This window comes from Sus scrofa, chromosome 5, assembly GCF_000003025.6.
Source record: "Sus scrofa isolate TJ Tabasco breed Duroc chromosome 5, Sscrofa11.1, whole genome shotgun sequence".
Classification (NCBI taxonomy): Eukaryota; Metazoa; Chordata; class Mammalia; order Artiodactyla; family Suidae; genus Sus; species Sus scrofa.
The window spans coordinates 31,650,420-31,677,609 of NC_010447.5; the positions used below are offsets into that span (position 1 = coordinate 31,650,420).

Sequence of the window (27,190 nt, forward strand, 5' to 3'; positions counted from 1 at the left end):
GGGTGACTGGCTATGGAAAACAGTATGGTGGTTTCACAGAAAAGTAAAAATAGAACTACCATATGATCCAGCAATCCCACTCCTGGGCATCTATCCAGAGAAAACTATGATTCATCAGATACATGCACCCCAATGTTCATAGCAGCACTATTCACAATAGTCAAGACATAGAAGCTAGCTAAATGTCCATTGACAGAGGAATGGTTTAAGAAGATATGGTACATGTATGGTATATGTATTCTTGGAATACATGGAATACTACCCAGCTACAAAAAGGAATGAAATATTGCCATTTGCAGCAACATGGAGGCAACTAGAGATTGTCATACTAAGTGAAGTAAGAGAAAGACGTGGTGTCATTTATATGTAGAATCTTAAATACAGCACAAATGAAGCTATCTGCAAGACAGAAACATACACAGATGTCGAGAATGGACTTGTGGTTGCCAAGGGGAAGGGAGTTGGGGGAAGAATGGAGTGGAAGGTTGGGGTTAGCAGATGCAAGATGTTAACAAGATCTTACTGTATAGCACAGGGAACTGTGTTCAATATCCTATGATAACCATAATGGAAAAGGATATTTTTAAAGACGAATGTAACCCCCCCAAACCCCAATGTGCTAAAAATAAATAAATAAAATAAAAGGGGTGACTGCTCTCCCCTTGGCGGATCTTTTTAAAAATAAGAGGGTGTAAAACAGATGATTAATGAGAACCTACCGTATAGCACAGGAAAATCTACTCAATAGTGTGTAATAACCTACAAGGGAAAAAAGAATGAATATATTGACTGTATGAATATGCATATATTGAATATATCAATATGCATTCATTGAATATATGAATATGCATGACCAATTCACTTTGCTGTCCATCTGAAACTAACACAATATTATAAGTCAAGCATACGCCAATAAAATTTTTTTAAAAAGAAAAAGGATAACAAAATGAAAAAATAAATAAGAATAGGAAGACGTGAACCTGCTGCATGCAACACATCTCTTTATCCTCCATTCTTCTTCCCTCCTCAAATGGGCACAGATCAGTAGGTGGCCAACAAAGGGGCGAATAATCTGAAGTTTGCGGGGGGTACCAACATGAAATTTCTTTCCTTTTTTTTTTTTTTTTTTTTTTTCCAATCACTGCTTGCTTGCTTGCTTTTTTTTTCCCCCCGTCTTTATAGGGCCTCAGTTGCTGGTATGTGGAGGTTCCCAGGCTAGGGGTTGAAGCAGAACTGTAGCTGCCAGACTACACCACAGCCACAGCAACGCAGGATCCGAGCTCCATCTGTGACTTGCACCGCAGTTCACTGTGACGCCGGATTCTTAACCTACTGACTGAGGTCAGGGATCAAACCTGCGTCCTCGTGGATGCAAGTCAAATTGTTTCTGCTGAGCCATGATGGGAACTCCCCAGTCACTGCTTTCTAATACACCCTGTCAAACATTTTCCTTCACCCTAAATAACATCTTGGGCAAACCTCAAAGATTTCCAAGTCCTTCTCTTCCTGCAGAGATTCTCTTATTGTTTCTGAACAGTGGGGGTGGGAGGGAGGTGGGGAGAGGAGCTTTTGTTTGTTTGTTTTTGTTTTCCTGGAGTGGGAAAGGGAGGAAAGACCAGCACTCTTTGCTACCTAATACCCACATTTCTCTTAGAATCCTCTCTTCCCATGTGGTCCTGATATAGACTGGAGGGTGTGCCTGGCAGAGGGCAGACACGAGAAATGTTTATGGGGAGTTCCCTTCGTGGCTCAGTGGTTAACAAATCCGACTAGGAACCATGAGGATGCAAGTTTGATTCCCGGCCTCGCTCAGTGCATTAGGGATCTGGTGTTGCTGTGAGCTGTTGCAGACATGGTTCGGATCCTGCATTGCTGTGGTGTAGGCTGGCAGCTGTAGCCCCAGTTCAACCCCTAGCCTGGGAACTTCCACATGCCACAGGTGCAGCCCTAAAAAGAAAAAAAAAAAAGAAAAAAAGAAATGTTTGTGAATTAAGGTAAAATAGTGGTCAGTATTTGAAGAACCCCCAACATCTTAAAAGACTATTTTATTTATTTTCTTACTTTTATCAAGGTTTTTGTCTCTGTTTTCCATTATGACCATTGACTAGAAAGAAAATCCTTGGGGGACAGCCTTATCTAGGCTTAATTCCTTTTGCAATAAGCATTAATTTAGCATTACAGATCCTTAAAGGAAAACATTTCCCACTGTTAAGTAACAAGCTATATTCAGTGACACACAAATCAAAATTCCACGTGGTCAAGAATACAATATTAATATTGTAGAATAATATTAGGTACTACTGAGTGCCTATTATGAATTTGGCATGGGCTAAGTACTTGAAAGAGACGGAGTGATTTAAAGTTGGTATAAACTCTTAAGAAACTTACACTGTCATTGGAGGCCAGCATATAAACACTATGATTGGTTCAAGATCTAAAATAGGGGGAGATAGGGGAGGTGAGAGGCATTCCAGGTAGGAAGAGGCATTTCAGTACAGAGATTTCGAGTATGGGCTGTGAAGAAACCTTGCCTTAGGTTTTAATCCTGACTGCTCCTTATTGGTGATCTTCGGCAAGTTACTTAACCTCTCTGTGCCTCTCACACTGAAAAAGGAGATTAAATGAGTTATTGCAGCACCTGACCTATATAAGTGCTTATGATGATGATGATAGTGATGATGTACAAAAACTTGGAGTTGGGTCTTTGAGGAATTCAAATTGATGGAGCAAGTCCTATATGAGAATAGCGGAAGATCAGAAAGGGAGGGTTAGGGACAGATGAAAGAAGAGACACTGATTGCAGACATTTGGACTTATACAGTAGCAGAGACCCACTGAACTTTTAGGAGTGGTGAATAACACCATAAAAACAATGTGTTAGAAAACTCTAAACTGGCTATATCTCCAAAGAAGACACAGATGGCCAAAAAACACATGAAAGGATGTTCAACATTGTTATTAGAGAAATGCAAATCAAAACTATTATGAGACACCACCTTTCAACAGCCAGAAGGGCCGTCAACAAAAAGTCTACAAACTATTGGAGTTCCTGTCATGGCTCAGTGGTAAATGAACCCAACTAGTATCCATGAGCATGAGGGTTCAATTGCTGGCCTCAATCAGTGAGTTAAGGATCCGGTGTTGCCATGAACTGTGGTGCACCTTGAAGATGGGCTGGGATCCTGCATTGCTGTGGCTGTGGTGTGTAGGCTGGCAGCTACAGCTCTGATTCAACCCCCATCCTGGGAACTTGCATATACTGCGGGCAAGGCCCTAGAAGACCAAAAAAAACCAAAAAAAAAAAAAACCAAAAAAAACCCCAAAAAAACTATACAAACTATAAATGATTGAGTGGGTGTGGAGAAAAGGGAACCCTCTTACAATATTGGTGAGAATGTAAATTGGTAAAACCACTGTGGAAGAGAGTAGAGTTTCCTCAAAAGACTAAAAATAGAACTACCATATGATCCAGCAATCCCACTCCTGGGCATCTATCCAGAGAAAACTATAATTCAAACAGATACATGCACCCCAGTGTTCACTGCAGCACTATTTACAATATCCAGGACATGGAAGCAATTTTGATGCCCTAGATAAAGAAGATGTGGTACATAAATACAATGGAATATTACTCAACTAAAAAAAAAAGAATGAAATAATGCCATATGGAGCAACATGGTTGGACCTAGAGATTCTCATACTAAGTGAAGTTAGACAGTGAAAGCAAACATCATATGATATCATTTACATGTGGAACCTTAAGAAAGGATACAAATGAACTTATTTGCAGAGCAGACACATACTCACAGACTTTTGAAAACAAACTTATGGTTACCTAAGGGGACACCTTGGAAGTGGGGAGGATGGAAAGGGGGTTTGGGATTGGCATATGCACACTGAGGCATATGGAATGACTGGCTAATGAGAACAGGCTGTATAGCACTGGGAACTCTACCCAATATTCTGTGATAATCTATATAGGAAGAGAAACTGAAAGAGAATGGATGTGTGTACATGTATCACTGAATCACTTTATTGTACAGCAGAAATGATCACAACATTGTAAATCAGCTCTACTTCAACAAAGCTTTTAAAAATGCAAAAAAAAAAAAAAAAAAAAAAAAAAGGAGTTCCTGTCTTTGTGGCTCAGTGGAAATGAATCTGACTAGCATCCATGAGGATGCAGGTTTGATCCCTGGCGTTGCTCAGTGGGTTAAGGATCTGGCATTGCTGTGAGCCATGGTGTAGGCCAGCGGCTACTGCTCTGATTTGATCCTTAGCCTGGAAACCTCCATATGCCACGGGTGTGGCCCTAAAAAGACAAAAAATAAAATAAAATAAAATAAAATAAACCAAAATCGCAAAAAAACCTCCTAGATATATAGAATGGTTGAGATAGGGACAAGATTGAGAGAATATAGTAGTAATAATAGCTAAATTTTATTAGATGCTTTCACCTTTTTTAAATTGCAAGATATATTAGTTATAAATATTATCATTACACTCCAGGTGATGTGCTGAGCACTTTATGTGGGATATATGTTATGGACTGAATTGAATGCCTCCCAAATTCATATGTTGAAGCCCTAACCTCCAGTATGACAGTATTTGAAGACAGGGCATTTAAAGAGGTAATTAGGTTAAATGAGGACACAGTTAAGGCTAAAAAGTTGGGACCTTGGAGTTCCCTTGTGGCACAGTAGGTTAAAGATCCAGTGTTTTCACTGCAGCAGCTCAGGTTACTGCTGTGGCTCAGGATCCCTGACCCAGGAAATTTCACATGCTGTAGGCAAGGTCAGCAACAAAAAAACGTGGGACCCTAATCCATTATGGTTGGTGTCCTTTTAAGACGAGAAAGAGATACCATGGGTGTGAGTACACAGAGAAAAGGCTGTGAGGACACAGTGAGAAGGGGGCTGTCTGCAAGCCAAGGACTCGGGAGACACCAAACTTATTGCCACATTGACCTTGGACCTTCCAGCCTCCAAAACAGTGAGAAAATAGATTTCTGTTGCTTAAGCCACCCAATCCATGGATTTTTGTTATGGTAACTCTGCAGACGAAGACAATAGCACTTTTGACTCTTAAAACAGCCCTATGGGGAACTACTCTGACAATTATTATGTTACTCATGAAGAAACAGACTCAGAGAGCTTAAAATGAATTGCATGAGACAGCTAATAAGTGGCAATAAACAGGATTTATATTTAAGCTCTCTAACTACAAATACAATTCAGTTGCAAATTGATAAATGAAAGGATTTATACACATAAAAGGAAAAACATGACTTGGTATCTGATTAGATTCTGGCTAAAAAAAAAAGGTTTACTACCAGACCATTGAGTTTTCAAGCCTTAGGACTCACACAAGATAAACGATGGGCTTGTTCGTGTGTGATGTGCGTGGCGTGGGTGTTTGTGTGTATAGTTTAAATATTGTGAAAAGGTTCTTTAGAGCAGGAAGCATTTGTGGCTGAAGCAGTCACTCATGGAACCTAATTATAGGTGACTTAGGTAAAATGAGGGAAGAGATATGGCACTATTGGGGAGAAAAATAGTATTAAAGTAAAAGGATACATGGAAACAAGAGTAATGGGAAATTTAAATATGAATTACGAGGTCAGATCACGTTTCCTCTATTTTAATTGTTATTGCCTATAACTGTGCCTGCCTTTTCAAAGACACTAAACAACGGTTTGGTAAACAGAAGAAAGAATAATAGAGAAACGTTGGGATTTAGCACTTGGATGAAAGGAGCTATTCAATCCCCCCCTCCTGCCTCTCTCTCTCTCTCTTTTTTTTTTTTTAGGTCCTGTTATCTCAATTCGCGTAAAGGAGTTAAAAATGTGCATCGTGGAGTTCCTGTGGTGGCTCAGTGGTTAACAAATCCGACTAGGAACCATGAGGTTGTGGGTTCGATCCCTGGCCTTGCTCAGTGGGTCAAGGATCTGACGTTGCAGAGACCTGTGGTGAAGGTCGCAGACGCGGCTCGGATCCAGCGTTGCTGTGGCTCTGGCGTAGGCCAGTGGCTACAGCTCGGATTCAACCCCTAGCCTGGGAACCTCCTTATGCTGTGGGAGCCACCCAAGAAAATGGCAAAAAGACAAAAAAAAAACAAAAAAGTGCATCCTAAAATACATCACTGATTTCTGTGTCTGTATGTTTTAGGGAACAATAAAATAGCTGTAGGATTACCAATCCCACAATTGCGCAATACAGAGGGTGACAGTTTAGCCATTCTAAATGAAAGGAATAAGTCTCCAATACAATCATCAGTCGTTGGCCGTTCATCTGTACTAAGCTCCGTCTTCCTTTAGGGGACTGGCTCTAGAACGCATTTTGGGAGTGCCCAGCAAAAGCTCAGCTGTCTTAAGAGAATAAGGCTACCATCACTTTTAATAATTCGTATTAAGAAATCGCTGCTAGGCCTCTGCCAAGAATATCCACTCATCCGCAATGCGCCTGCCCAGACCGCAGCAGCCTAGCTCAGGAGACACCCTAGAACAGCAAACACCGACGTAAGAAAAAATCCGAATCTGCTGCAGAAAACTACTCCACTGCGCTTCAAAGGTTCTATCCAACACAGCCGCCTCGCTAGACTACAAATCCCAGGATTCCCTACTCCACCAGAAGCCAATAAGGAAGCTACAAGTTCCTTCAACCAATCACATCCTGACCCAGTGTACCATGCCGACTGAATTCTGGGATTTGTGGTTTTCACGTGGCAACATTACACCGTCGTGGTTAAGGCACTGTAGGCCACGCGTCCGATTTGGAACGAAAGCTCCTTCTCATGATTCTTCTGTTGCTTTTCAGGCTAACCTCTTGATTAGCATTTCTCCGATCCTTATACTCCTTAAAAATCGTAAACTATTTTTCTTACTGTCATAGAGGAAAAAAAAAATCATGTTATTTTTGGATGAAGGTATGCTTGTCCCACTGGCCCCCCCATTCCTTAACCGTCGCTTTCAAGTCTCGCGATAACAGCCTCTTTTGGTCGTTGTCATGCCTCCTGGAAGGTGGGTCACGCGAAGACTGACATAGGCCTTAGCCAACAGAATTGTTCTTTACCTAGCGTCTCCACAGCGTGCGTGGGGGTCCTCCGTGAACCCTGACCTGAGCTCTGGGTAAGCGTCCCGCGTCTACTACCCCCGCCCCCGGAGCGAAGGAGGCGGGTTTTGGCCTCTTGCCCTGTGGAGGGAGTGGGAGCGAGACAGGCCCGAGTGGAAGTGTCTGGCTCCCCGGAGCGGCCCTGCAGTATTCCTCGCTGCCCATGAGCTCGTTCTCCAGCGAGCAGCGCCGTCGTTAGGCCAGCCGGGTAGCCTCTGCTTCCCCCGGGACAGGCCCACGCCTCGTCGGGGAGGGGGCAGCCTGTCGAGGCGCCTCCCTAGTCAGCGTCTGCGTCGCGCTGCGACCCTGGAAGCGGGAGCCGCCGCGAGCGAGAGGAGGAGCCCCAGCGGCGGCAGCGGGCAGGAGCACCAGCAGCGCCAGCGGGCGGGATCGAGGCCGTCAACATGGCGAGCGCCTCGTACCACATTTCCAATTTGCTGGAAAAAATGACATCCAGCGACAAGGACTTCAGGTGAGGCCGAAATCCGACTCTCAGCCCACCTCGGAGTCCCCCATCCGCGGCCCTGGCCCTCACACAGGCCTTGCCCCACCCCTTTGGCCTTAACCGGTTCCTCGGCTTTCCCGAGGTCTCCAGCCCACCCTCCGCTCCCCGATCCCGGCGGGCCCCTTTTCTCGCCCGCCTTCTCACCCCCTCCCCCCATTCTTTGCTTTAGGCCGTTGCCCGCCTCGGGTCCTAGGCCCTTTCTGCATCCCCCAACGCCTCCACTGCATGCCCTGCCCTCCCGGGACGTGCCTTTGGCGTCCCAGGTAGCGCGAAAGGGGCGAGATCACGCACTATTGTGGGGAATGGAGTTGCTTTCGGCTTGAAGACCCAGAAGCCGGCCTACCCGCTGGTCTGCCCGAGGCGCTAGGCCGCCCCGCTTGCAGGGCCCGAGCTGCTGCTTGCTGCCCACTCGGGGACCCATCTGCCATCTCCTTTCCCGCAGATATGAGCGGGCCTTGGTGCATTCAGCTTGAACGATTTCCTTTTTTCCCAGCTCTTCGGGGATTGGATTATAAACTTTTTCTTTGGATTATCCCTTTGGTGAAGATGGGAAGGAGGAGGGGGAACCAGGATGGTGAAAACTTGACTCGTTAGGGTTTTCCCGCCAGCATCTCTTGTCATTTTCCCTTGTCAGGTGAAAACCCAAGCAGGAACTCGGGGTTTCAGTCTCATTTCCTTATATCCAAAATTAACTGCCAGAAAGGTGAATTGCCGAACCGTAAACAAAAAGGTACACCGAGCGATGGATCTTATTAAAAGAAGGAATTTTCTAATAGGGGGATGGTGAATATGAAGCTTTGTTGTGGAAGTTCTGTTCCAGGAGACTTGTGCGGTTGGTTCCAAACCTTGGTAACATGCATATTGAAGAATTGTTATATTTTCAAGGATTATCTTGGTTCCTTTATTTTTTTGCATTGCAGTAATTGATACATTCTCCCTTCTTGCCTCCTATCCCGTCACAAAATAAATTAGCTCCTGATCTAAAAAAGCTTTTTATATGTTTTATACTTGTTTTGTTCTCTAGTGGTTGTATTTTGTATGCATTTTAAAGGGAAGAACAAACAGTCTTCAATTTAAAGTTTGGCTGGAGGGCTTTTTTTTTTTTGTATGAGCAATATGCTTTAACACCTGAAAACATGCCTAAATCTTAAATCTTATGTATTGGGGAAAAAATTTTGATTTTAGAGGAGAATCATGAAAAATGTAAATATCGTGTTCCTAATTAAGTTGGTATGCTGGCATATTAAAATGGCCAATGAAATACAGTTTTGGTTCTGTGACTGCAAAGCCAAAAAGAATTTTCATGAAGTTTTTCTTCCTAGGGAGTTTTTCAGTATTGCATATGGAAATTGAAAATTAGTTTGCTAATAATAAAGATTTTAGTATTACTTTTTGGAAGAGACGTGTTTATTTGGGTATTTTAGTATTTCTAGATTTTTGAGTCCTAGGGTCAAAACCAAGATTATTGGGGGAAACAAAAGTTTCTGTTTTTCAAAGGATGAAAATGTAGTTTACTTTCCTTTGAAGCTTTGCCTTCTCCCAGTGCAGGCCTTTGAGATTTAAAGCAACGTTTGAACAGAACTTAGATAAGAAACTTTAAGCACTGTAGTGTGTGGTGTGTTTGCTCACCCACCTTCTGTCAGTTTTGCTCTTTCTGTAAAAGTACTGAATTTCATTCTGATTGTATTTTAGTCTAAAGATTGGACTTTCCCTAGAGTAGTACAGTTTTGTTCCATTAGTCAGAATTACTAACTATGGATACTAGTGTATGGATAATATGTTTAGAGTAAAAAAATCAAGTGGTGATACTACATGTGTGATTATTGGCTGAAACTTCCTTAAATTTCTTTTAAAGGAAAGGTAATACATGATTCAGGGTTTTGGGTTTTTTTATTAATTGGAAGAGTAATGCTTTGATGTTAAGGTGTACTCAGTGTTGAACTTGATGAGGATTATCAATTTAGTCTTGAATAAATCAAAACATTGCTTGGAGGATTACTATGGTCTTTTAAAAATGTGATACTGCTGAATTTCTAGTAGTTAAATATTATAGAAGGTATGTATAGAAACAGTAAGTGACTTAAAATAATTTGTCATCAAGATATTTTTAATAACTATGTTTTTAAGACTTGTAATATGCTGAAGCCTTTTAATTAATAGACCAGTCTTTGGATATGAAGTACTATGTAAATTAAATTACTGACATATAAAAGATTAATTAAAATACCATATGTAGTCAAGTATTTTGAAGATTTTTCTGTGTATTTTCAGTACAGGTACTTCCTTGAATACGTGTATTTTATCTTAAAATGCTTTCTAATTTCTTGTTAGAAATTTACTTACGTGTTTATTTTGGTGTAGTTATCATAGTTGTAGTTACATGTTTTAAAATACCTAGTTCTAGAAGGATCAAGATCATTATAGAAAATCGAAACATGTGCAAACGACCCTACCTTGTGCTAAGTGGGGAAGAAACCAAAACATCCAAAAGGAAGAAAAAAACTATTTTCCTCTTGGTGGAATCCAAAGAGAATATGACCTGCTAGTCGCAAGATTCAGGTTCTAGACATGTAGGATTCTTTGTTGTGAACTATCTGCAGGATCTTGGGCAGGCTGCTTACTTTGGGATTAAATTTTCAATTTTGAGAGACTTGTCCAATGGGTGATTACAGAAGGTCCCTTAGAGGCTCAGATTTTCAGGTCTCAGGATAGCTACCATAGTTTCTTGTTTGTTTTTGTTTTTAATTTAAAGAACATAAATGTGTGCAGGCTTCAACATTTTGGAATGTCAGCATTTTGAAAAGGATCTTTTTGTAGGACTTAAATTATAGGTTCAGTTTATTGGGGGGAAAACCCAAAACCAAGTATCCTTCTTCTTTCATGTTTTGTATTCTGTAGTCTTTGAAGGTGGAATATTCAGGTTCACTGCTAGTAAGTAGGTGATTCTGTTTTAAAACAGAATGAAAACTTTACTGTGTGTAAACAAAGCAAAGGCTTCATTTACAAATATTAATATTGAATATTCAGTGGGTTGAGGCCACTAATGAGGTTCAGCTTTTATTTTCATATGCTTTGCCACCAGTTGAATTAAAAGTATTTCAGGGAATCAAGAGCTGAAGAAAAATTTACGGTTCTTTTATCTCTGTACATGATAGTTAATATTAATGCTTACTGTGGACTTTATGCACTTGACCCTCTTTATCCTTACTGCTTTAATAAAGTGGATGCTAGCAGTCTGTTTCAACTGAGGAAACTGAGGGAAGATCTGGCAATGCTAATTACTTGCCCAAGGTCAGACAGTAGTCGATCAGGGATTTCCAGTTACTTCCAGAGCATGAACTTTTAACTATCATATCCTGCTTCTCCAGGCCTTTGACTAGGGGAGTAAGATCTTAAATTTCAGTTACCTTTGAGTTAGGATTGTGGAGTATTTTGTGTTAGAAGACACTTTAAGTAATTCCCTGAGAGGGGCTACAAAAAGTTGAAGATAAGTGCTTGCCTTCAGTATTATTTTCATGCTTGTTGAATGGGTAAGACATCTGTAAAAAGATAACCCAGGGCGTATGTAGTTTTCAGGCGTAAGTGGCAGAGAAGATGAAGGCAAGGAGATTCTTGTTCAAGGAGTGATCTGAGTTAGGTCTTGAAGTTCTAGGTAGAGAAAATAAGTACAGGAGTGAAAGCACATTATACAAAACTCCACTGGGGAAGATAATCTTGGAGCAGGTAGGGACCTTGTCTTACTGAACTGAATTCTCCACTCTGCCTTGGCTATGTGGGTTCTCAATAGGTATTTCTTTTAGTTGAATTGGATTTTAGTTTCGAAGTTAAGAAAAAAAAAGCATGTAAGGATTGGGGAAGTTTCTTCTAGAAGTCATTGGGAAATATACCAATCTATTTTTCAAATACCGTATGATACAGTCATAAATGATGCATTGTAAAGTTTCCTAACTTGATAATGGATTCTATCACTAAATTTATTTATGTTTTGGATATTGAAAGGCATTTGCTCTTGGAAACTGTTTAAATGCTACTAAAAATCTCAGGCCTTTTATAGAATCGCTGGCTTTCAGACCTGGAAGGCACATTAGAGATCCTATAACAAAGTTGAAAGTGCTCTGTGGACATTTACAGTAATGTAACAGGAAAGACTGAGTTGCTTGTGCTTGAAGAAAATAGATTTTATCAGGAGAAATATATTTGTAGAGATTAAGAATGTGGTTTCTGAGCACTTTTTAAGTACTTTGTGCCTTGATGGCAGTAAATTACACGGTTTCACTTATGTGATTTTGAGGGGGAGGGGATACAGGTATAGTTCTGCTAACACTTATTATTAGCAGTGATTAGGGCTCATCACTGAAAGGGAGGAGACAGAGACTTCGTTGAGGAAACTGGGAAGAAGAAAGATGACTAAAAGTTAGTTTTACTTATGTGAATAATATTAAGGCTGTCCCAGATTGATTCATAACTCCAAGAGAATAAATGAGAAAAAGCGAGACAGCAATGGGGTGTATACAAGATCTTTAAAAGATAATTGGTTCACTGGGGATGCAGTTGTCCCATTTCTTGTGGCTTTCTGTTGGAAACAAGGGTAAAATTGTGTGTGTGTGTGTGTATACACATATACACCCATATGTATATATTAGGGGAAAAGTTGTGAAAACCACACGTACTATTTAAATTATCTGTTTCTACCTTTATTTCTGCTTCTCTGCAGTGGATTTATTTCAGAGAAGGTGAGTAAGTTCTCACCCCAGGGAACTTTCATTCCAGTAGATTAAGCCAGGTATGTAATTTGCAGTCCTCGACTATCTTGCTCATAACTTTTTGCACAGCCTGGCACAGTTTCTGAGTAACTGCCAAATACTTGAATAAATGAATGAGATGACATTGCCCATAGGTTAATCCACCTGAGACTCCCATAAAAGTCTGAAAGTTAATCTCTTAACATCCCCCTCCTACCTTAGACCTTTTTATTTTTCTTATTTTGTCTTACCGTATTGCCATCCACCAAATGTCCCGGTTGGGAAACCTTGATGTCACTCTTCTCCACTTTAGTTCCTTGATGAATGTTTCTCAAATTAGTGTCCCTATCTCAGCCTGTTTTTAGTCCAATCTCCTGGAAACTCTTCCATTAAATTTTCTTCCTGGAATTCCTGTCATGGCTCAGCAGATTAAGGACCCAATGGTTGTCTCTGTGAGGATGCTGGTTTGATCCCTGGCCTGGCTCAGTTGGTTAAGGATCTGGCATTGCCTAAAGCTGCAGCGTAGGTCACAGATGCCTCTCAGATCTGGTGTTGCGTTGCCTATGGCATAGGCCTCAGCCGCGACTCTGATTCAACCCCTGGCCCCAGAATGTTCATATGCTGCAGTTGCGGCCCTAAAAAAAGAAAAAAAAAAGTTTTTTCTTCCTAAATATCACAGCTGATCATTGCCCTCCATACTAATTTCCATTGACTATGAGATAAACTCTAACTTCTTAGAAGCTGCCCACTTAAATTCACTAAAATTGCTCTCCTTCAAAACCCTAACAATCTCCAAGTAACTAACTTAGTGGGTATTTTCTTTGCTCATTTTTTTGATATGTAATGTAAGCACTGTTTACCATTTTTTCCTTGGAATTCTCTTGTACATATAGGTGTCCCTCACACAGGTTGGGTTTATTAACATTATAGGAGGGCGAACATGTACTATGGAATGTCTTAATAAGAGGGTATTAGCATCTATTGAGTAATTTGGGGAAGGGTCTAAGGAAGCAGAGGTTTGCTTTAGATTGGATGTTGTCAGAAAATGGCAATTCTATCATTTGACATCTTAATAAATGTTATCAGGAGGACATACTAAAGAAGAGGAAAAGCTGTAATTGGTAAAGAAGCAGTGGTCACTTAGGAGGATGTTTAGTATTTTATATTGCTAAGTGAACTTGTCTGAAATGGATGTTTTGTGTGTTTATGTCCAGGAAAACAATATCCTTTCCATGTAAGCATCGGGTTTAGGTTATTCATTTGGGCGTTATTGAGGTTTAGGTGTGAGCCTCAGATGAGTTCTAGGAATTCTGGGGCTGCTTTCCCTCCCCACCCCCCAAGTCCTCACTTGTGGCCAAGAGCAGGCAGAGTTGGGCTGCAGGGCACTAATTCATGATGCTAAATCTTCACTTTTGCTGGGATTTTGTTAATTAGGTTCATAGGAGTAGCCATTCTGTGTATATAGTCTGTAGTTGCACCAGGGTTGTTAATCCTTTCTCCCTCTGTTGCAAGATGAGTGGTTGAACCAACTGATGTATGACAGTGGTGGTTCCTTCAATAAGGATATAACTGATAGGATTCATACCCCACAGTAACACTCAAGGCCTGTGGTTTCCCTCCAACTTCTTTATCCGTTTCCTAACTCTTTCCTTACCATCGTGTATCTAATTGATTTCAAAGACCTGTTAATTTTAACTTTGCAAATTTCAAATAAGGTTGGTTCTCATTATTCGCAGTTGTTAGTTTCAGTAAAGTTGCCGGGAAGATTGGATTAGTGAAACTGAACCATTGTTTGTTAGAGAAATACAGGGTTAGGTTCCCTGAGTCTGTAATCACAGCATTTTCGTGTATTGATCAGTTCATAAGCTTGCTTTATGTGTGTTTCAAGACACCAACTTAATATATGTTGCTAGTTCATTAGCATTGACCTTATAGCCAATAGCACTATAACTCATGCCTGTGTGAAGCTTATCTAACATGTATTTTTTTGGAAGGCACATCACAGCCTTCACGTATTTAGGTAGGAACACCACTCTTGGGGGTTATTTTAAATAGCACAGTTGCCACCCAAAAGCACAAACATGCAAAAAACGTGGCACCAGATAGACTGAGAAAAGGATGCTTGCTTACAGTGTGAGAACTGAAACAAGGCAGCGTGTCACCTTGTGCAGCATCCGCTGGGAGTGTGTGCAGAAGATGTGCACCGGGTGATTCAAATGTTTCCTGGTTCTTGACATGTCTGCAAGTGACATGAAAGCCCTGGAGCACAAATGTGGTTACAAAAATTTTTACTCTGCTAATAATGAGAATTGATTATATATCCATTTTTCAAACCATAACCCAGTTCTAGCTACCATCATTTCTCAGACTGCTGCGAAGCGCTCAAACTGTTCTCCATTCAGTCTTCTAAATGAAGTTTGATTCTCTCCAAATTGTTTTCCAGAGTGTACCTAGAGTGATACATCTGAAATATAAATCTGTTCATTGCATTTACTCCCATCTCTACCCACATGCCTTTCACTAGCTTCCTTTCACTTTTAGAATCTAGACTAAAATTTTGGTGGGATCTTCAAATCTCTTTAGTCTTTCGACCCACCCCTTTCTCTCCTCCCCCTCCATTCCTGTTCATACTTAAGATCTCAATCTTGTCTGAAACACAACTTTCATTCCAGTCTAGGTCAGGTTACTTTGTTATCCCATTGTCTTTTCTTTCTTTTTTTAAAATTACTCAATGAATTTTATTACATTTGTAGTTGTACAGCAATCATCACCATCAAATTTTATAGCATTTCCATCCCAAACTCTGACAATCCCATTGTCTTTTCTTTGTGCCATGTTCCCTTCCCTTATGGCATTTATCTCAGTTCACAATTACCTATGTAAGTACTTATATGTGTAGTTTTTAAAAATCAGTTTGCCTCTATTTGACTGTTATGTAAGCTCCAAGATTGCAGGAACCAATTGTGTTTGCTTTTGCCAGCCCTTGTAAGCACTTAGCACAGTACCTGATAGTGAATGAGTGCACTGCATAGTGAATGAGTGTATTCAACCTTTCCCTTCTTCACCTTAACCTACATTTCCATCTTCCGTTAGGCCTCTATTTCCCTGTGCCTCAGACACACTGAACTGCTCCTTAGTCCTTCATACTGGGGTATTATGCCCCTCGCCCACCAACCATCACCACCACCATATAGACGAATAAATTTAAAATCTCAAACCAACTTCCCCATGCAAACCCATGTTAATCTTTTGAGATCCAAACTAACCATCAGTTCTTTGGTATGATTGTTGTTGAACACCCTTGAGTTTTGTTTTAAAAAAATTTGTTTGTGATTTGTCCATTTACCTATGTCTGCCATGTTTAGATGAAAAAGTTAAAGAGGAAGGGACCGAGTCTAAATTTGTCATTTCAGCTCTTAGCCCCATATCTGAAACAGTAAATGCTTAAGAGAGGTTTTACAAATAGGCTTTTAAATCTGCCATGGCAGCTTTCAAACTGGTCAAACAACTTGCTTTTAAGATTTATAGTGCAGACTTTTTAAAAATACATTTTATTGGAGTACAGTTGAAGTTATGTTTATAGTGCAGACTTTTTAACATGTTAACAGAAGGAAGAGATTCTCAGAACATTGTGGTTTCAGCATCACATTAAAAAGTAACTCTTTATAACCTTATACTTTAAAGGTCAGTTTTTCTGACCTTTAAAAAATGTTATTTGCTAATTTTTCTGGTGCTCATTTTAGTTTTTTAAAAAATATTTAACCATTAATCATAGATTTTTGGAAATCAGTGGACTTCTTTATTAGAATTTAAGCTCTCTGAGGTTAGGAGCCAAGGCTTCTATTTACCTTTTATCTGTCCTTTGCTCATAGTCCAGCCTTTGTAGCATAATAGGCAGTGAATAAATAAATGGTAAATAAAAGAAGGAATCTGTGTAGCAATAGAATTTCTTCAGAAACATAACTTCTTTTTTTTTTTTTTTTTTTTTGAGATTTAGACCTATTCAGGCCTGTACAAAAATTTTATTCAATCAGTCTGGCTTTACCTGCTTTATATCTAACCCACCTATGCTTAAAGCAACATTATGAGGTCATACAAGCATGGAAATAATTCCTGTTGCATTTCCCTAGGAAATGATAAAACTTGTTCACAAATTCGATAAATCTGGCTCTATACCCTATACTCCTAAATCCTATGCTATGATGTCATAGGGAAAAAAAAGAAAGAAAAAGAAACAAGCAAACAAAACCAAAAGGTTCTTGATTGTCAGTTATATTACTTTTAGTATTAAAACATGTTTCATCTTCTGTGTATTAATTAATTTATTTATTTATTTATTTTTTGTCTTTTGTCTTTTTTTTGTTGTTGTTGTTATTGTTGCTATTTCTTGGGCTGCTCCCGCGGCATATGGAGTTCCCAGGCTAGGGGTTGAATCGGAGCTGTAGCCACCAGCCTACGCCAGAGCCACAGCAACGCGGGATCCGAGCCGCGTCTGCAACCTACACCACAGCTCACGGCAACACCGGATCCTTAACCCACTGAGCAAGGGCAGGGATCGAACCCGCAACCTCATGGTTCCTAGTCGGATTCGTTAACCACTGCGCCACGACGGGAACTCCTTCTGTGTATTAATTTAAAGAGTAGGAACTGTGGTGATCATAATCTCTGTTGACTAAAATTAGAGTGCATGGGTGAATTTAGGTAAAACAAGCTTTATACAAATACAAATTTAGATTGTTTCCTGTTTTTATTTACAAAAATAAAGCTTTCTCATTATAGAAAATTTAAAATATCTGCGAAAGTAAAAATAAATAAATAAATATATTTAGCACTTCTGCAAAATAATTGACAAAATAAATCCTGAGGGTGGTTGAATTAAACTTTGATTTTATTCAATGCCTATATACATACTTAAGCATATACACTCATATATGAGAATTCTGGGCCTTAAGTTGTGGTGACTTGCTCATTATCTTACAGTTCATTTCAGAGTTAGAGTTCAAATACTGGGTGTTTCATCTCAAGGCCTAAGCTCCTAATATCTCATGCTATTGTGTCTTTCTTTAGCCATTTAGTTGCATAAATTTGCTCATCATTTAACATATTTGTGTTCATTATCTCTTTTTGTTAGAGGAACACAATATTTACCACCTGTTTATAGCAGAAACATAACTTTTTATACTGGGATTATATGCTTAAGTTGATGATCACAGAGTTGCTGCTGTGGCACAGTGGGTCAGAAATCCAGCTGTAGAGACATGGGTTCAGTCACCAGCCCAGCACAATGGGGTGTAAAGTACCTGGTGGTGCCTCAGCTGCGTCTTGTATTTAATCCTTGGCCAGGGAACTTCCATGTGCCTTGGGTGTGACCAATAACAAAAAAATTGATGATCGCTATTTTTATTTTGTTTGACTGGATGATTAATATTTCAGGGATTCTGTTTTTTTTTTTTTCTTTGTCTTTTTAGGGCCTCACCTGCGGCATATATAAATTCCCAGGCTGGGGTGGAATCGGAACTGTAGCCACTGGCCTACACCACAGCCACAGCAATGCAGGATCCCAGCCACGTCTGTGACCTACTCCACCGTTCCCGGCAACTTTGGATCCCTAACCCAGAGGGAGGCCAGGGATCGAACCGGCGTCCTCATGGATGCTAGTCAGATACGTTTTCTGCTGTGCCACAATGGGAACTCCTCTCTATGTTTAAAAAATTTTTTTGGCCAAGACATACAGAAGTTCCCAGGCCAGGGATTGATGGGTCACCTTGCTGTACAGTAGAAAATTGACAGAGCATTGTAAACTAGCCATGATGGACAAAATAAAAATCATTAAAATAGAATAAGAAGCACATGCTTAATTTACCTTATATTACCCCAGTTTGAATGTATGCTTTTCTTTTTTATGCTTGTGTCCTCTTTTTAGTTTTTGTGAATGTATTGTTTGTTTTGATTTGTGGTTGGCCGGTTGTATTATATTAACCCCTTCCTATATCTGCCTGCTTTAGCCTGATAGTTCTCTAGGCTCAAACACATTCTAGAAAAAAAGAGTCTAGATTTTCTTACTTTTCTTCCCCACATTTTATGATTTTGATACCCTTTTTTAACACCTCCATGTTTATCCTTTTGCTGTTCCTTGTGTTTATCATCACTTTTACAATGGGTTTTTTTTTTTTTTCTTTTAGTGCTGTATACTTAATTTACTTTCCAATTGTGATTTCCTCCATCCTATTTCTTCTTAATTCTTTTTTATTTAGAGATACCCTTTCAGTATTTCTTTTAGAATGGGTTTATAGCTATACTGTATGCTTTTCTTTATAAGCAGTTTAATGAAACTTGGTAAGAATTGTACTTGTGTGTAGTTTAAAACTTTTCAAATCAGTATTAAATGAACATACTCGTTACTGGAATTGTCCTTAAAATTACAAGTAGTGAATTGCTAAATTAATAAGTTCTGCCATTTTTTACTACGTAGTTTATTGCCTACATTGCCAGATTGATCAGCTGTTTATCATTTCAGCTCCAATAGTTGTGTGGTTTTTTAAAAATTGATTTAAACATGAATTTTGACATTTCTATATTTAACATAGAAATGTTAAATTTTTACTCAAACGGGATCTGGTTCAACTAATAGAAAAGGCATTAAATAGTTGTTATTTCAGTTAGGTTATTTCAGTAGCCTGAAGGGAGCCAAGAATTATGGGGAGAATTCATTCAGTCATTATAAACAGGTTTGGGGGCATTATTTCAATGTGATTATCTAGTATTCTGAGAAATCGCTTTTAAAACAATGAAATTTCTGGTGAGACATATGAGAAAAAAAACTGTTTTCATCTTCTGTCCAACCTTTTTATTTAAAGCTGAGATTAGATGGTTGATTCCTTTGAAGTTTGTATCTGACCTTCCTTTGGCAGTGGTTCTTAAGGAAAGGGGGCTAAATATTAGGTGCAACAACCTTCTGGAATCACCTCTTCATTGTTTTGAAAATACTCCTGATACCTGGTGGTGGGAGTTAAGGTGGAGGTGAGAATTTGCCTTTTGGTAATATCCTAATAATTTGTAACATGTAACCCCCCCCCCTCCAATCCAACATATAATACTACACAGGAAGGTATCCGTAATGTTACTTAAAGGCTTCTTACATAAATCTCAGATCACATGCAATGAAAAGGTAAAGAGGAGCTTTTTTTCCCTAAAAGCACTGATACAATTACTGTTGACCCCTGAACAGTGGGGTCTGCTTGAACCACATGAGTCCACTTATATGGGAAATTTTTTTCAATAAACACATGCCACATGTAGTACACAATATGCTGTTGGTTAAATCTGTGGATGAGGATGGTGACTGTAAAATTATACACAGATTTTTGGTGAGTTGGGAGTTGATACCCTCTAAACCCCCATGTTGTTCAAGTGTCAGCGGTATTAGAATGAAAGAGCATTCACTGAAGGTGCTGTCTGTAAATCTGAAATCAAGACTAACCTGGGGAAAATAATTTTGGCCAATGTTACCTTATTTAAAAGAGTCAGGTAGGACTTACATAGATATGAATGATAGCATTGGATGTGAAAACTGTTATCTTTTTGTTATTATTTTAAAATTTGAATTACCAACATATTTTAATTTTTTTGATAGGTTTATGGCTACAAATGACTTGATGACAGAACTGCAGAAGGATTCCATCAAGTTGGATGATGACAGTGAAAGGAAAGTTGTGAAAATGATTTGAAGTTACTGGAAGATAAAAATGGAGAGGTACAGAATTTAGCCGTCAAATGGTAAGGTGCTTTTTCTTGCTTTGCGTCTACACTTCCATTCAAAAACTCAGTGTAATAAATGGTAAATTGTCTTAGTCTTGTGTTATGTCTTTCTTGAGTTTTCCTTTAGAATTTGTAGGTGACTGATGATTATTTAGTGTTTGTATTTGGTACATGAGACATTTCCTTATACATTGTTTCCATATTGGCTAGACAGGGTCTTTCCTGTTATTTTACTTCTTAATAAGTACATATAGGAAACCTCAAAAAGAGTAGTTCTCTTACTTGTTTGGCTAGGTTTTTTGGCTGGGTGAAAGGGCCTGTTTGCTTGCTATTCATCTCTATATTCCAGCCGGGGGCGGGGGGCCGGATTTTAAGAACCAATGAAGGGAATAAAAAATAATAAAGACCTAGTAAAGAATAACAGCAGGTAACTCCATAGTTCAATCAGCAACTGATGATATAATAGTTAAAATAATCTTCCTAAAAATTGAGAATTCCAGTTAACCTTTGTGTGTACAGGGCTTTGAGAGCATCTTATTAGGTATAATATTGATAGGTGGACTTTTCTTAGTAATAGGGTATAGAATTTGAGTTCTTGGTAAGTTATTAGTAAGTATAATCTTTGGTTTTACATATAAATTAGGGAATTTTGTGTCATTTTAAATGGCATATAATATTTGGTATCAATTTAAATAAAGCATTGTCTCATTATTACCTTTGTTGGACTTCATTATAAAAGTTTTAAATTTATTTTAGGTCAAAGTTTTACGTACCTGCTGTATAAAAACAGGCAAAAGTGAGAAATCATTGGTCAGCATAGAATTTCTAGACATGCAGTGCAACTCTAACATCGGACGTTTCCAAGTTTAAAATAAAATGGGCCTTCAAAAAATCAGTTGCAGAATAATGCAAATGAATCTAGTTTTACTTAAATCATTATTTTTCACCTTTTAATTCTGTTTTGCCATGCACTTTGTACTGACAGAATTGTTTTGTTCAGAATATTTGCTGATCAATTACCAGCCTTTAATAATGTTAATAGAAGTTTCTTAACCCACTGCTGTAGTGCAGTGGGTTAAGAATCCAACTGCAGCAGTTTGTGTCACTACGAAAGCATGGGTTAGATCCCTGGCCTGGTGTGGTGGGCTAAAGGATCCATTGTTGCTGCAGGGCAGTGTAGGTCCCAGTTGTGGTTCTGATTCAGTCCCTGGCCCCGGAACTTCTTTATGCTGTGGGTATGGCCATTAAAAAATAATAAGAAGTAGGCTCTCCCTCATTGAAAGGTGAGAGGTACGCAGGTCTTTATTCGCTTGAGCCTTAATCTTTACTTATTCAAAACCTAAGCTTTTCATCTTTTGATGATCTTTTTTTTTTTGCTCATGCCATGTGGAAGTACCCAGGCCAAGTATTGAATGCATGCTGCAGCAGTGAGCTGAGCCACTGCAGTGACAGTGCCAGATCCTTAATCCCCTGCATCACAAGGAAACTACTCACTGGTCTTTTATACTTAAAATGTAATGGATTGGGGAGGGGGGAGATTCAGGACAATAAGAAAGGAATTAAGATTTAAACAAAAGTAGTATTAGGAGATAAAATTCAGGAACTGATTCTTGGAGGAAGGAAAATCCTGATGGATAAATTACTTACTTAGTAGCCTTATCAAGAAATTGGAAGATCTATCAAAGAATTCATTACCCAAAAGAAGCTCAAGCCCAGAAGTCTTTCTCACAGTCTTTAAAACCTTGAAGAACACATAATTGCAGTACAGATAAGATAGTTCTAGTACTTTCTCAGAACATAAAGTATGAAAACCTTCCAGTCTTTTGTTTAAATTAAATATTGATGATGGGAGTTCCCGTTGTGGTGCAGTGGTTAACGAATCCAACTAGGAACCATGAGGTTGCGGGTTCGATCCCTGCCCTTGCTCAGTGGGTTAACGATCTGGCGTTGCTGTGAGCCACTGTGGTGTAGGTCCCAGACGCGGCTCGGATTCGGATCCTGCGTTGCTGTGGCTCTGGCGTAGGCCGGCGGCTACAGCTCTGATTGGACCCCTAGCCTGGGAACATCCCATATGCCGCGGGAGCGGCCCAAGAAATGGCAAAAAGACAAAAAAAAAAAAAAAAAAAAGGACTTTAAAAACAAACAAACAAACAAACAAAAATATTGATGACAAATCCTAAGGATAACTCTTATTATAAAATAAAACCTACAGACAAGTTTCATTAAATGTTCAAAATAAAATCCAACAATATATTGTGTAGCATACCTTAACAAGTGAGGTTCATCCCAAGAATATAAGAGCAGTTTAATATTAAGTGCTTTATTAATACTTTATTTTATCATGTTAATAGATCAAAGGCTATCTGGTTGTCAAGGCACTAATGAGATCAATTTCGATTCTTGATTTAAAAAAAAAAATCCAACACTTAGGCTACTTAGTATAATTAGAGGAGTGAAACACCTTCCAGAAACCGGCATTGTACTTAATGTGTCATTAGGGTGAAGAACAGGTCAGGGATGCTTTATCTCACTATAAAGTGAATTTATCACCTGCTTCAAGTAAAACATTTAATAACAAGGAATCAATAGGACTTTTTTTAAAAGTACGCAGACACACATTCATACCTCAGCTCTAATGCCAGTAACCAGATAACCTTCAACTAATGTCAGGAACAAGGATATATCTCTATTCTCATTACATTTCTTTTTGAAGATATTATTAGCTCTGCTATAAGACAAGGTGAGGAAATTAGACACAGGAATTTTAAAAGGTACCTGGGAAAAACCAAGTCATTCAAGAAAAAAAATTGAAGCAGTAACAATTCAGTGAAGGAATAGGATGTAAAATTAATGTAGCTTTCATATAATCAAATAACAACCAGTTAGAAGAGATGGAAGCAAATGTCCACTTATTACAGCAGCAGAAATACAAAATGCCTAGGAATAAATGTAGTAAGTAATGTTACAATGGTGACCTTGGGTGAAGATATTTTATGGTTTAAGTCAAAGTTAAACCATATTGTATGGTTTTAATCCTTTTAAAAAATTTAAAGAGAAACTTAAAAAAAAAAACCCTCTTGACCAATAACCAAGATGTACTTGGAACAAATGGAAAGATAGTTCTATATCCTCGGACAGGATAACTCAAGGTTGTCAATTCTGGTTAATTTAATGCTAACTTAATTCTAAAAATCAGTGCTTTTTTCCACAAGCTATACAAGTTGATTCTGAAGTTTATTTTCTTCTTTTGAGTTTTCATAATTTCTTCTCTTTGTAGAAATTTTTTTAGATCATTGTTTATTGTAAATATTGATGTAGTTAGATGTAGGAGTGCCATTTGGCTTAATTTTTTCCATTTGTTTCTTTGTGTGTGTGTTTTGTGTGTGTATTTTGTTTTTTTCATGCTTCCTTTTGGGTTAATCAGATATTTTATAGCATTAGTTCTCGAAGTCTGATTTGGGGGTCTCTGGAACATCTGTGATTCTGGAAGTTCCAAACTATCATATGAATAATACTAGGTGTTATTTCCCTTTTGATGCTCATTTTCTTCTAAGTGTATAGTGTAATTTTCCACAGACCACATGACATATGATATGAAAATAGATTAAATACAAAAGCAGATATGAGAATCTAGTGATTTTCTTTTTTTTCCCTAATTGATCCAAACATTTAACAAATTTAATTATTTTCATCATGTCACTTATGCTTGAGAAAATGCATTGGCTCCCAATTTACCATATCACAGTTAAATTCCTTGGCCTAACTTTAAAGATTCTCCATAATATGCCAGACACCTGCCTTTCCTATTGTGTCAGGCAGTTCTTTTGACTTCTCATTTCTTTCAGTATGTATTGCACTCATTCTGGACTCTGATCTTTCTGTTTGAAATACTCTAATTATATCCCATCAAAGCCCAATACTTAAAAAAAATCTGTCTTCTCTGAGGTGTAGTCTCCTGTCTGTAAATACCTGTCTGTAAAAAAATTGAATTTAAAGGTTTTTTTTTTTTTTTTTTTAATTGTGCAAAGTAGTGAATGCCTTCATTTAATTTGTTTATTTTTGGTCTTTTGAGGGCCACACCTGTGGCATATGGAGGTTCCCAGGCTAGGGGTCAGATTAGAGCTGTCACTGCCAGCCTATACCACAAGCCAGCAACGCAGGATCCGAGCCACGTCTGTGACCTATGCCAGAGCTCACAGCAGTGCGGGATCCCTAACCCATTGAGCGAGGCCATGTATCGAACCTGCGTCCTCATGTATACTAGTCAGGTTCATTAACCACTGAGCTACCACGGGTAGTTAACGTGAATTCCTTAGCTCACTAACCAGATAGTAAATTTTTGAAGATAGGGACCACACTTGTTATTCAGTACTGTCTTGAATACAGTGGCTCCTTAATGCTCATGCATCAGACATCTACTGTGTGCTAAATGCTGTGAGAAGGACACAAAGGCAGGGCTTTTCTCTGTCCTCAACTAGTGTACCTATATGCAGTCCTGCAGTAATGAAAGAAATGTATAAGGTGCTTTGGAAGCACAGAATAGTTCTAACTTACTTGCTTTTTGCAACCAGTTACTTGACACTTTTAAAATTTAAACGAGAAAATAAAAGGAATATAAATTCTTTCTTGAGTTGGAGTTGGTGATAGATGGTAGGAAGGAAGGGTCACATTTGGCAAAATGTGATATATTGGATAGAATTTCTATTGCAAGTAAATCATAGGATCCTTGTTATAAACAGACTCCTAGTTAGCCTTTTTATTAATATAAGATGTGGGTATTTGAAGTGTTTGCAAAGGGGAGGAGGGCTGAAAGCGACTTGAGTTTCATGATACTTGGATGGAAATAAGTGGGAAACAAATGGAAACTGCCAAGAGCTTATTAATCAAGAAATTTTAAAATACTCTTATTCATATACTATGATACAGGCATAGTGTTTGTGCTGACAGTTACTAGGCAGAAAAGTTAATGTTTCTACCTGTCTAATTTTTTGTTTTTGTGTTTATTTAGATTAAAAAATTTTTTTCTTCTTTGTGTTGCAGTCTTGGCCCTTTAGTGAGTAAAGTGAAAGAATACCAAGTAGAGACAATTGTAGATACCCTCTGCACTAACATGCTTTCTGATAAAGAACAACTTCGAGATATTTCAAGTATTGGCCTTAAAACAGTAATTGGAGAACTTCCTCCAGCTTCCAGTGGTAAGCAAGAGCCTTTTTTTTTTCCCCCTTTTACAAATGGAAGTAGTTCTCTTACACTTTTCTTTTTTCTTTCCTCCTAGCTAGGGAGGGAGAGAAGTATCTATCCCTAAAATGTCTTTGTAAGCATCCCTTTGAACAGTGAAGGAAAAAAAGTGCAAAGTCTTAATTTAACTTAAACATAAATTCATTCTTTAGTTTTAAATGACTCCTACTTTGACTGAATTTAAGCAGCTCTTAGAAATACAGTTCTGAAGGACTTTTATGTTGGAGCAAGGTTTTACATTGTTGTATGTACCATGACTCGTAGAATAAAGTCAACCTGTGCAGTGAGGAAAAAGATAACCAGAGTCATGAGTTTTTTCTGATTAGCTTTCTATTTTCAGTATTAATTTTGCTTTGCATTAGAATTTATAATGTAAAACGTTAACATTAAGGCAGCTGTGAAATAGTTCAGTTTACTTAGTATCTTTAAGGCTGAGCCTTTTGTAGCTACTTGTAATTAAAAAATTTAAAACTACAATTAATGAATTTGTCAAGTAATTAGCTTTCAACCTCTAACAGAAGTGTTTATGTAATGCATGTTTTAGAATTGGTCTTGACTACTAAGCTGTTGGCTAAAAGTTACTGTCTCATCAGCAAATGGGGTGAAATAACTATCTCCCTATTTCATGGAAAGATGTAGTTTGGTAATAATGTCATCTTAATATGTAGTTTTCAGTCATTTGCTTAATATTTATTATTCTCACTATGCTAGCTTTCATGCTATGTGAGATGTGTGTTATTATTTCACTTTGTCTAAACATGAGCCATATGGGAGGTCTTAATGTAGACTGTTGATAAGGGAACTGAAATTCAGAGAGATTAGGTTAATTCACCCAAAGTTTTGATTACCTGATTGAGTGAAGATTCATAATCCATTATTTTTTAATTCAAAACTGATAGTTTTTTCCCTCTACATCATGCCAGTGTCATTAAAATAATAAACCCTTACTAATTAATTGTTGATTTAACAGTTTTGACATTTTCCTCATTTTTTCCCCTCATTGAAACATGTTTTTAAGCTGATTTCTGGTTCTAACAAGTCTATTCACCATGAAGATTTTTATGTTCACAGTTTCTTGTTCCTTTTTTTTCTCTTCCTTGTTAGTAACAACATGAATCTACTTTAAAATAGTAATAACCCTGACTTAGGAGTCCCCTGGAACAGCATTCCTACTTTATTTGGATTGAAAAGGATCCAATTAGGTTACTAGTAAGGGGGACTCAGAGAAAAATCGCATTGCTGCTTTCCAAACCAGAGATGTAAGGGTACAGCTGCTGTCATATCAGCTCCATAGCTGGCATTTGTGCCAGTTAATAGACATGGTTGTCAGGTAGCATTTATTAAATCAATATTTCTCCCATATTTCCCACGTATTCCTTTTAGAGTTATTTCTAAATCTGTTTTCTTTCTTTCTTTTTTTTTTAAGTTTTTTGGTTTTGTTTTTGCTTTTTAGGGTTGCACCTGTGACATATGGAAGTTCCCATGCTAGGGGTTGATTCAGGCGCTGCAGCAACTGGCCTCCACCACAGCCACAGCAACACCAGATCTGAGCTGCGTCTGTGACCTACACCACAGCTCGTGTTGGATCCTTAACCCACTCAGCGAGGCCTCATTGATACTAGTTGGGTTTGTAAACAGCTGAGTCACAATGGAAACTCCCAAGTTATTTCTAAAAAATTATTTTATTGAAAAATAACCTGTTTTAAAAACACGCATTTTTCTGACCTGGGTTTGAGTCAGTCTCGGAATCAAGACTGAATATTTGGTAACTAGCATGAATATAAGATGGAATTAAACATACTTGCCTTTAAATCATTATTGGTGTTTTATTCATGCAG

The 27,190-nt window shown here is 38.5% G+C and overlaps 1 protein-coding gene across 1 annotated transcript in view; it reads left to right on the plus strand.

The window, feature by feature from the left end:
- Positions 7,089-27,190, plus strand: part of CAND1 (cullin associated and neddylation dissociated 1) — a 42,656-nt gene continuing 22,554 nt past the window's right edge. The window contains 4 exon segments of the mRNA XM_003126362.4: positions 7,089-7,581; positions 19,990-20,075; positions 20,078-20,132; positions 25,155-25,309. Of these exon segments, the coding sequence (XP_003126410.2) occupies positions 7,514-7,581; positions 19,990-20,075; positions 20,078-20,132; positions 25,155-25,309 (364 nt within the window). The 5' untranslated portion in view covers positions 7,089-7,513.